General features: G+C 57.9%; 1 protein-coding gene across 1 annotated transcript in view; it reads left to right on the top strand.

Annotated features, from left to right (window-relative positions):
- Positions 1-6: 6 nt before the first annotated feature.
- CUNH7orf26 (chromosome unknown C7orf26 homolog) overlaps positions 7-10,689 on the top strand; it is an 11,445-nt gene continuing 762 nt past the window's right edge. The window contains exons 1-5 of the mRNA XM_030884408.2: positions 7-157; positions 637-858; positions 2,663-2,828; positions 6,095-6,625; positions 7,862-7,901. Of these exons, the coding sequence (XP_030740268.2) occupies positions 80-157; positions 637-858; positions 2,663-2,828; positions 6,095-6,625; positions 7,862-7,901 (1,037 nt within the window). The 5' untranslated portion in view covers positions 7-79. The remainder of the gene's footprint in view (positions 158-636; positions 859-2,662; positions 2,829-6,094; positions 6,626-7,861; positions 7,902-10,689) is intronic.

Here is a 10,689-nt window from a genome sequence, read left to right as displayed (position 1 = left end):
CGCTCTGAGCGCCGCCAAGGAGGTGCTGTACCACCTGGACATCTACTTCAGCAGCCAGCTGCAGAGCGCGCCGCTGCCTATGGTGGACAAGGGCCCCGTGGAGCTGCTGGAGGAGTTCGTGTTCCAGGTGCCCAAGGAGCGCGGCGCTCAGCCCAAGGTGCGGCAGCTGGGACTCCGGGGCGCCCCTCGCCCTTACCCGGCCTTTCTCTTTGCCCTCTGAGCTACAGCGATGGGCCAAACCCCGACGCATCTCTGAGCCCGGGGCTCCCCCCTTGGCGCCGAGCACCTGGCTGCTTCGGCCCGAAGGCAGTGCTCAGCCGCGTGCCTGTTCTGCGGCGAGCCGGGTGCTGCTCACTCCCCGCACCCAAAACGTTACCCGCTCATCAAGGGTCCCAAACAGTTGTGCATCCTCCCAAGGCCTCTCGGCTGGTTCTCTTGGGGTGGGAGAATGACTTTTTACTTTCTTCTTCCTTTCTTTCCCAAGATACAGTGTAGAGGAACGCTACAACTTCCCGGGACCTGGGCTTCAGCCTCCCCCTGGAGAAGCGCAAGCCTTGCTCCGTCTCCGCGCTCGTCTGCAGTCGTAAGCGTGGCCGGACCAGATTTCTTACAGCCTCTCCTGGATTTGTTTTGCAGAGACTGAATTCACTCCAAGAGCTTCAACTTCTTGAAATCATGTGCAATTACTTCCAGGAGCAGACCAAGGACTCGGTCCGGCAGATCCTCTTCTCCTCCCTTTTCAGTCCCCAAGGGAACAAGGCCGATGACAGCCGCATGAGCTTGCTGGGAAAGCTGGTCTCCATGGCGGTGGCCGTGTGCCGGATCCCCGTGCTGGAGTGCGCAGCTTCCTGGCTCCAGGTAAAACCACCGGTTGCCCTTGCCGTGGATTCCAGTTCAAGGGCGCCCCCACACGTGTCCAAGTAGAACTGCTCTCCACAGGGGGTTCGTTTCTCTCTTTAAAAACACTTTCGTGACCACTGAAATTTTTTTGTTGCGATTTAGAGGAGTTGGCAGAACAGGTGGGCGTTCTTCCCGCCCTTCTTGGGTTTACCACTTTCACACCCGACCCACCCTCCCCCACTTCCTAAGCCCTTCTCACCCACTGAACTGGCTCCCTAAACTAATACCACCCTTTATCTCAGATGGCGGGTTATTCTAAGGAGCGTAAACCTCCACGTGTGACTTCATAGGTCTGTTGGTGTTTGGCTGCAAGTTCTGAACCATGAGTGAGTTCCGTTCCCCACCTGAAGGGTGTCTAGGGGCCACAGCTGTGTGTGTGGGGGTTCCACCAGCCTCTTGAAGACCAGTTAGGCTGATATGTTTTTCTGATCTTGCATTTTGGTCCACATTTTTCTCTCACGCTATCCGATAGCCGGGCCCCATCTAGCTCTTCTGGTCTGTGCGTCTAGGTGGTTGAGGCTCCCGTTGTCCGTTGATGAGATCTGTACGCGAATTGTCTTCACATGCCTTTGATTTTCATCAGTCTTAGTGCTTCAGGAAGTTTGTGGGGAAGTAAGCATCTATAAAAGAAAAAATATGTATTTTATAATCTGTAAAAAAATATTGTGTGGAAAATGCCAGTATCTTTGAATTCTCTTTTTCGGTGCACCTTTTGAAGTCTCCCACTCCAGAGTCATACCTTCCGTAAGGCTTCCAGCGGCCCGTTTTCTGGAAGTAGATCATTGGGCCTTTCTTGCAAGGCATCTCTGGGTGGACGTCAACTTCCAGCTTTTCGGTTAGTGGTTGAGGGTGCACACTCTTGGCCCCAGCCAGAGCTGGCCAGGCTCCCGGCTCCGGGACTTCTCTGGAACTAATCTTCCCGAGAGTCTCTGATGGGGAATTCAACAGTCAGGAGTTTTCTATTGGAAGAGGCCTTTCCACATTTGTTTCCTCTGATCATCCCTGGCCTGTAGACTGGCCCTGTCCCTGGCGTCGCTGGGCTACACCGCCCATAACTGTTCTTGAGAAGATTGTCGTTTGTAATAGTAAAATAAAAGGTGCCCCAGCTTCCCATCTCCAGAGCAAGTGAGACTTCTTTTCTCTCCCACTCAGGTTAATGTTTAAGAAGCCCTGCTGGCACAGTTAGTTAATCCATTAGACCACATTTAACTTCAAGGTTAGCAGTTCAAAAGCACCGTTTCCTCAGCCCTTCCTCAGAAAGAGGAGATTTTCTGCTCCTGTAAAGATTGACAGCCTCGCAAACCCACAGGGGCTCTTCTGCATTAGGGTTGCCATGAGTCAGAACTAACTTGCTTTCAGTGAGCTTGCTTCCTTTTTGGAGAGTTCTAGACAGACATTGTAACCTTGTAGCCGTTCACAGGTGCGGAGTGGGAGCACCTGTTTATTTTTACCTAGGGAGTTAGCCCGGGAATGCGGTAGGGCTCAAAAAATGATCATTTCACCTGACATGGGACATGACCTTTCCTCCATGAATTTGAAGGCTCTGGTTAGCACACTTCTTCCTGTGAAGGGCCAGATAGGGACCACAGCAGGCAAACCCAGGAGCGAGGCTGAAGGGTGCCTTTCCGAAAACTGATTTACAAAACTAAACCAGTGGGGGTGGGAGGCACCAGAGGACAGCTTGTGCTGGTGGGCTTTTCGTTTACCGGAGGAGGGTGTCCTTGCTCACACAGTTACCGGGACCTTGGTTTCCTCCTCCCAGCGCACGCCTGTGGTCTACTGCGTGAGGCTGGCTCGGGCCCTCGTGGACGACTACTGCTGCCTGGTGCCGGGGTCCGTGCAGATCCTGAAGCAAACCTTCAGTGCCAGCCCTCGATTCTGCTGCCAGTTTGTAACGTCTGTCACCACACTCTATGACCTGTCCTCAGGTAAGCTGGAGCCCGGTCTTCGCTCAGTCCGCCTCACGCTTTTTTGTTTTCGCTTTTCCCCCTCCCCTGAAAGGTGTGTGCTTATTTTAGAGCCAAAGCCAAGGGGGCGTGGGGGTCGCTCAGGCTGCCACGATGTAAGAAGGGGAGCTTTCCCTCGGGTGCCCTCACTTGGAATGGTCAGAGGGGCAGACTGCCCCCAAAAGAGGGTCCAGGGCGATGTGACTTGGTATCTAAGCCCTGATTTCTCCCATGACTTGGAGCTTTTCATTTTGAGAGATTTCACAACACCCGAAAAGGTTGGGAGAATAGCCCAGCCCTCGGGCGAGACTTGGTGGCCGGCACCCGCTTGCTCTCTGTCGCCTCCCCCCACCCCCCATGCACACAGACGTCCTGGAGGTCGTGGGACGTGGCTTGTGTCTCTGAGAGCAAGTGCACTCTCCGGCGTAACCGATATCGACGCCATGCCTGAGAGATTGAGTCCAGGTGTCCGTCCCCAGGGCACAAAGGGGTACCTGCCTTCTGCTCCAGGGCTCTGCCATCAGCCCGTCTGTCATACGCCGAGTACCTCTCTTAAAAAGAGATCTCCTGCTGTTGCCTTTAATGATCATCATCTTTATTTGTCTTCGGGGTTTGGCAGAAGAAGAATAACACATTGCATGTGGTGGCTTCACATGTAGTGCATGGTACTTAGTGATTAGATGTGCAGAATGACCACGCAAACAAACCCACCTGGACGATGGCAAATACACTTTGCCGGAGCTCAGTCAGGTGGTAAGTCAGAGAGTGCCGCCGAAGCTCACAACTACCCAGTCATTCCGACTCTCAGTGACCCGATAGGACAGGGTAGAGCAGCCCTTGTGGGTTTCTGAGACTGTACCTCTCTAGGAATAGAAGCCCCTTCTCCTTCGGAGGACCTGGTGGTTTCAAACTGTTGACCTTGCAGTTAGCAGCCCAACAGGTAGCCACTGCACCAGCTGGGCTCCTTGTGAGTACCGCTACTGGGGTATTATGAACATCTCATAGAGCTTGATCACCTCAATAATATCTTAAATAGCACCTCCCACCCCACCCCACCTCGCAATTTAGGTAGTGGAGGGAAGACAGGGTCCAGTCAGGTCTCATGCAGCATACACAGTTGCTTCCACCTGCTGTGGTTTGTTTTTTTTAATTGCCAGCAGGGAAACAAAGGAAGACAACCTGTGGGGGGAGCCCTTGGTGTCAGCGTGGTTACATGGAGGGCTGTGATCTGCAAAAAGGCCTGTGGCCTTGATATGTTTGAAGCCCCGGCTGCTTAGCAGGACGTCTCCCGGTCGGGGTTTATCTCATTGTTTCCTGGAGAGAAACCTGGATTAAGGGGGCAGTGCTGTGTGGGTGTGTGCCTCATGCTCGAAGGCCCGTCTGTCTGTCCGCCAGCCCTGTGGGTAGCAACTTCCTCGGTGCTCCAGTGCTGCTCCAACAGCGGTACCGCAAGCAGTGGCTGACCAACACAGTCATCCCAGGGGTCAGAATTCAGGCACCAGTTCAAGGGGAAGGTTTTTCTCCCTCTGGGTTGGCTAACAATTCAGGGGTCAGGTCTATGGGCCAAACAGGACTGGAGTGTCCTGAACAACAACGTATTTGTGGTTGGAATCCCATTAGAACCCACCAAGCTGCTCTGAGGGACTCTGATGCGGTGGTCTGCTCCCGTAGAGATTGACAGCCTGAGTCCCAGTGATTTCCGAACAATTGGATCAGACCCTGGAGGGCCAGAGTAGAATCACCCCAGAGGGTTTGGTTTCCAAGGCTGGAAACCTTTATGGAAACAGATTCCTTAAACTCCTGTGGGCCCTGCATCCCTTGGAGACCTATGTACCTTGGCATCAGTTTTCTCCTGTGTCTAGGAGGTTCTCAGCGTGGGGACCCCAGGTCCAAAGAACAAGCTCCACGCCAGCTTTTTTAAAATTGGGGGCCCTTCTCTGCTCAGGTCTTTCTTTGTGTCTATCATTAGACGGAAAGGGATGCAGGCCACCCCCCAGGGAGCTCAGGGCTCTGACCTGAGAGAGGGTGTTGCCTCCCTCACTAATCCACTTACAACTGGTCAGTCAGATCGTCCCACAGGATGATTGCTTAACTGTCAAGCCATGGCCCAGCCAAGTGGACATACATCCATGTTTTAGAGGGGCTCTCAGTCCCTGACCGTGACATTTCTGAGGCCACCTTAGCTGGACACAAGTACAGGTTCTCAGGACGTCATATAGCTTCTGCTGGGAGCCCGGCAGCCCGGCCCCTCTTCCTGTCCACCAGCAGAGCCCTCAGAAGGGACAGACCCTATGCAAGACGGGAGCCCCGGTGCTGCAGTGCTTGAGCGCGCCGCTGCTTGCCTAAAGCTCTGCAGTTCAAACCCACAGAGGCTCTGAGAGAAAAGGCAGCTCTCTGCTTCCGTGAGCATGTCAGCCATCCAGACACCACAGGGCAATTCTTCCCTGTCCTGTGTGAGTCGATGCTGACCTGACAGCACACACACAACCCAGAGAAGGTGAAGGGCTCTGGTCGAACAAGGGTCCCGGTCACAGGCTCAGGAGAAGAGGCCTGTCCTGAGAAAGAGCCGTTGGAAACCATGCCCTCCTGCCAGGGCTGGGCTGGGCTCATTCCACAGCCCAGGGGACTTGCTCACCCAGCCCTGCTGCGTGGTGCCACCTAGTAGTCTGGGGCCGACTCTGAACCAGGCCCGTCTCGTACTTGCAGGGAGGCCGTTTACCAAGGACCCAGCCACCCTGCGCTTCAGTTTCTCAGCTTCATCCAGGGCTGGTCAGGCCCCGGCTGAGGAGGGCTCTGGGAGGCCGTCCCTGGGAGAGACGAGGCCGAGGCGGCAGCAATGTTGGCGTCCAGCTCCTTGTTCTGGACTGGGCTGTAGACCAGGCCAGGGCTTGGGTGCTTTGACGAGGGGCCCGGGCCTGTGTCTGTGGTGGCCTCTGCCCCTGACAGGCCATTGCCGGGACCCTGCATGGCAGAGACAGTGAACTCAGAACTCAGGCACACATCCTACCCAGAAGGGCAGGTTGAGACCAAACCGGCTGGGCTTGGGGCAAGATTGGCACGTGGGACGGACTGTCTGTCCTGGCTGGGTGGGGGAGGGGTCAGGAAGTCTTCCTGCATGTAACAGACAGTCTTGAGCCACTGCCTCGGCCCAAGCGTTGTGGGCTCAGCGGCTGTCACAAGGTGCGCGATGGCGTCCACAGGCCGCCGGACTCCCCCAGCCCCCTGACCCGCAGGCTCTTTGCTCGCAGACGGCCTCATCCCACCGCTGGACTTGCTCGAGACGATCGTCAGCTGGATTCTCGAGGACCCCCGCTTGGTTCTCATCACCTTTTTAAACACGCCGATCGCAGCCAATCTTCCCATTGGCTTTCTAGAGCTCACCCCTCTCACGGGCCTGATCCGCTGGTGCGTGAAGGCCCCCCTGGCGTACAGGAGGAGGAAGAGGCCCCCGCTGGCCAACGGCCACCTCCCTAACAAAGCGCCCAAGGAGCCAGCCGCCCCCGGCTCGGAGCGGGACTCTCACCTCCTGTACTCTAAGCTGCACCTCAGCGTCCTGCAGGTGCTGCTGATGCTGCAGGGACACCTGACTGAGAAGAACCTCTACGGGCGCCTGGGCCTCGTCCTCTTCGACCACATGGTGCCGCTGGTGGAGGAGATCAACCGGCTGGCGGACGAGCTGAACCCCCTCAATGCCTCCCAGGAGATCGAGCTGGCGCTGGACCGGCTCGCACAAGCCCTCCAGGTGGCCATGGCCTCGGGGGCCCTGCTGTGCACACGAGGTGGGTGCAGCCCCCTTTCTCACCCTGGCTCTGCCTCTGTGCCACCAGCTTAGGCCGGGGCACCTCCCTGCTGGGGCACCTTCCCTCGAAGTCTGCAGTTCCTTCAAAGGAACTGATTGAGGAGGGAGCCCGGGAGCACGCGGGTTAGGCACTGGACTGTAGGAGAAGGGGCTGGCCGCTCCCGGAAAGATGGACAGCCTTGGGAACGCACGGAGCCATCCCGCGATCCTGTAGGGTCTTAGCAGCAGAGGGCTTTACTGTGGAGGCCATAGTGACTCACACGGCCCCTGGAACCCAGCAGAACTGCCCAGTGGATTTCAGGGGTATCAAGTGTGTGTCCGTGAGCCAGCTCGGACTCTTCCACCCCGGGGGCTGCTGGGACTGCTCAAGACGTCATTTGTTGGTGTTGGTGCTGATGTTGGCGAGTCAGGCCCACTGCATAGTGGCTCCCGTGGGACCAAGTGGCACCATCAGTAGGGTTTCCTGGGTGGTGACTTTCGTAATAGCAGGTTGCTGAGAGGGTTCGAACCACAGACCAGGGATTAACAGCTTTGAACTAGACCACCAGTTTCGGGGGCCTCAGTACATCGTTCACATCCAGAAGTTGCCCTGGGTTAAGTGAGGAACAGAGACAGGTTCCAGACACACACACACACACACACACACACACACACACACACCCCGCAACTAGGCCACTAGCCACCCCCCACCCCTCCCTTGTTCTGGGTCTCTCAACATCTGCCATTCAACACTTGTGCTTCCCCAGGAGAAGGAGTCGGGGCTGACTTACAGAGTGCTCACTAAATAAGACCCCCTTCCTCCTGGTTCTTCCCAGAGCATCGAACTCCAGGACCTGCACAGTGGGGGGTGGGCAGGACATCTCTGAGAGGAGCAAGGACAATTCCCTACCACACAGAGCTCTGGTGGGCTGGCTGCACCGTGCCCCCCCACCCCCACCCCCCTTCCCCATACCTGTTGGATGAAACCTTGCTTGGACCTGGTCCCAGGCTCTTGGCAGATTGCCAGCAGGGTTGTCCCCTCCCCTGAGCAGCTCTCTGCCTTGGGCCCCGATTCTTGCTCAATGGAGAAGAGACACCACAGCCACTTCTAATCATGGCTCCCCAGGAAAATGGCAAGTGAGGCCCCCTGTCGCCTGGCCCCCGGTGCTGGGACGAGAGCAAGTGAGTATGCCTCCATGTCTGCAGGCCGGTCTCACCTGTGTCTCCTTCCTTCCAGACGACCTGCGGACGCTGTGTTCCAGGTTGCCCCACAATAAGTAAGTACCGCCGGCCTGCCAGCCGGACCAGTGGCCCTGCCCTGGGCTCCTGGGGGAGGGCTGGTCTGCAGGGTCGGGAGCGGCTCACCCTTCAGGTGGAAGTGATAGGGTAACTAACACCTGTGAGAATGGGGGTGCAGTGGCCATCTTGCTGGAGCCGAGGAAGGGCCCCAAGTGCCCCTGCAGCCCTGGGGCTCACTGAAGCGATAGACGCCAACTCCATGGGGAGACTGGCCCCCTGCACCCGTTTGGAGCTTCTGACTCTTGGGCACGAGCGTCACCGTGATGACGCAGGTGCCTGGTATCTGAGCACAGCTCTTGTTATTTTGGGTGACACTTGGACTCTCCCCACCTTGGTCCCCTTATACAAGGAGGCCAGTGACACGACCCTTTCCCAGGGTTACCCAGTGAGCTGCCACTGCGTGGGCCAGCCCAGCCCCGTGATTGCTGGTGGGCTGGGGCCATCAGATCCGTGGGGTTCCCTGGGCTTCCCTGGGCTGAGTTTCAGAAATAGATCTCCAGACCGCTCATCCTAGTCCACCTGGCCTGGGAGTTCTGCTGGAACGTGTTCAGTCTCGTAACAACATGGACAGAGGGTGGTGGCTACACGTTGAGACTCGAACCTGGTTCTCCTGCATGGAGGGCGAGGGTTCTACCACGGAGCCACCCACGCACGGCTCCCGTGGCTTCTCGTAAGTCTGCACTGTTGCTAGTCAAGTTCTTGGGTCCTGTTAACCACATGGGGGGGGGGCAGTCACAGAGGTGGTGAGGGGTGAGGAGCAGGGCCGGCTGGTTCCGGGTTTCCTGTTGGCCTGGCTGTTTACTGTGTGGCCTGGGACAAGTGCCTTGCCACTCACTGCCCCGTGCCTGTCTGTTGAGTCAGCAAGCGGAGCACTTGCCCACGCTGCCTCGGGGGGCTGCTGTGAGGATTACTTGAGTGCACTCCTGGGAGGCACTTGGGGCAGGCAGGAGGGGCGCCCCTGCCCTGCGTCCATCCCAACTCGCAGTGACCCCACAGGACAGGGTAGAACTGCCCCTGTGAGTTACTGAGGAACTCACAGTCTTGTTTTTGTCCGCTGGAGCAGAGGCTGGGTTTGAACTTCTGACCTCACAGTCAGCAGCCCCGTGTGTAACCCACTGTGCCACCGGGATTCCTGTAGGTGCACACTGTTAATAACAGAGCAGCTTTGTGCCATCAAGGGTGTTGGGACAGCGCAGGACTGTGCTGTGGAGGGTTTCAGTGGCTGGCCTCAGATGGTCCAGGCGCCTAGCTGAGCGCTGGAAGCAGCTGTCAAAGAGCGATACAAGGGGGCTTAGTGGCTTCCTGATGGACTGTCAGAAAGGGAGGGTTCTGCCGCCGGTAAAGCTGGAGGCAGCAACACGGCACAGGGCTGCGGACGGCCCTGCTGCGCGACCGTGGGGATGCTGTGGGTGGAGTGTATCGGGGTGTGTTGGGTGCCCTCCAGCGCTCGGTGACGCCATATGACAGATCAGAACTTGACCCTCCAAGCTTCCTGGGCTGGACTTTGTACAAGGAGCCCCGGTTGCTCAGTGGTTAATGACACCCGGCTGCTAGCCAAGAGGTGGGCAGTTCAAAGCCACAGTCTCCCCACAGGAGGAAGCTCTCTTTCCATGAAGATGACAACCCGGAAAGCCACCCCTCCATGTTGCTGGGTGGCCCAGTGGTCAGAGAGGCGCTGCCTTGCAGTGCTTGCTGCTCGGCAGGGGTCTGAGTCCACTGCACTTTCTCCAGGGTCGCCTGGCGGGCCTTTTTTCATCAGTGGTTTTTGGAACCAGATTGCCAGGCCTTTGTTCCTGTCCAGGAAGTCCACTGCCCGCCCTGGCAGCCGGGCAGGGCCAGGGGCAAACCCGCACTCCCTGGGAAGGCGAGAGCTTGAACTGAGCCCTCCGTCGCTGTCCGCTCCCGGGAGCCTGTGCTGCTCCGCTCTTGTCCGTGGCAGGGTCGTTGGGAATCCTTGTCCGCTCTGGTCTGGCAGCTCCATGAGAACCCTTCCCCCGCCCCAGCCTTCATAGGCCCCAGTTGCCACCAAAGTCCCAGACCTTGTGTGTCGGGGTAGGGATGGGGGGCAGGGCCAGATGGTGGTGTCATGTGCCCACAGAAAAGACATGCCCAGAGACCAATCATGGAGGGCAGAGCAGGCCCGGCCTGGTGTCGGGGAGCATGAGGGCACCGTGGGCACAGCCCAAGCTGTGGTCCTGAGGGTCGGCAGAGGAGCAGACAGGACTGGCCTTTCGGCAGGGAGGCCATGCTCCTGTAACAGGTGGCAGCACGTGGCTCTGCTGGAGCCTGGGAGGCTGGAGGTGGGGACAAGGTGAGAGGGAGACCAGTGTGTGTCCCAGGAGGTGGGTCCTATAGCTGCTCGAGCTGCTGGTCACCTGGGCAGTCAGGGGAAGGCAGAAGGAGCAAGTCTCTGGGCTTCCGGGTGGCCCATGGGACCCCTCAAGAGAACATGCTAGCCTGGGCCGCCAGGTGAAGAAGTGATCAGGCAGGTCACCTGTTTCTCAGGTGGGGTGTGATGGGTCCCCCACCAGGTCGCTGAGGGCTGGGGCTGGCCTAGGCCACCTCCACGGGCTCTCAGTTTCAGCCGTGGGGTTCAGACAGTGCTCTGTCGCGTGAGGGCCCTGCCCTGCTGGCTGAGTGGGAGGGTGGCCCCCAGGTGTCCCTGAGGATACGGCAAGCTGCCTGCTCGTCCCCCTTGATCTGATCTGTGTGACCCCAGCTGCTTCATGCGTTCACTCCTCTCTGCCCCTACCTAAGCCCCCCCCC

Source organism: Echinops telfairi, unplaced genomic scaffold, assembly GCF_000313985.2.
Source record: "Echinops telfairi isolate 266 unplaced genomic scaffold, ASM31398v2 ScPeMD7_5;HRSCAF=22, whole genome shotgun sequence".
Lineage (NCBI taxonomy): Eukaryota > Metazoa > Chordata > Mammalia > Afrosoricida > Tenrecidae > Echinops > Echinops telfairi.
This window is presented reverse-complemented; position numbering and strand designations above follow the sequence as displayed.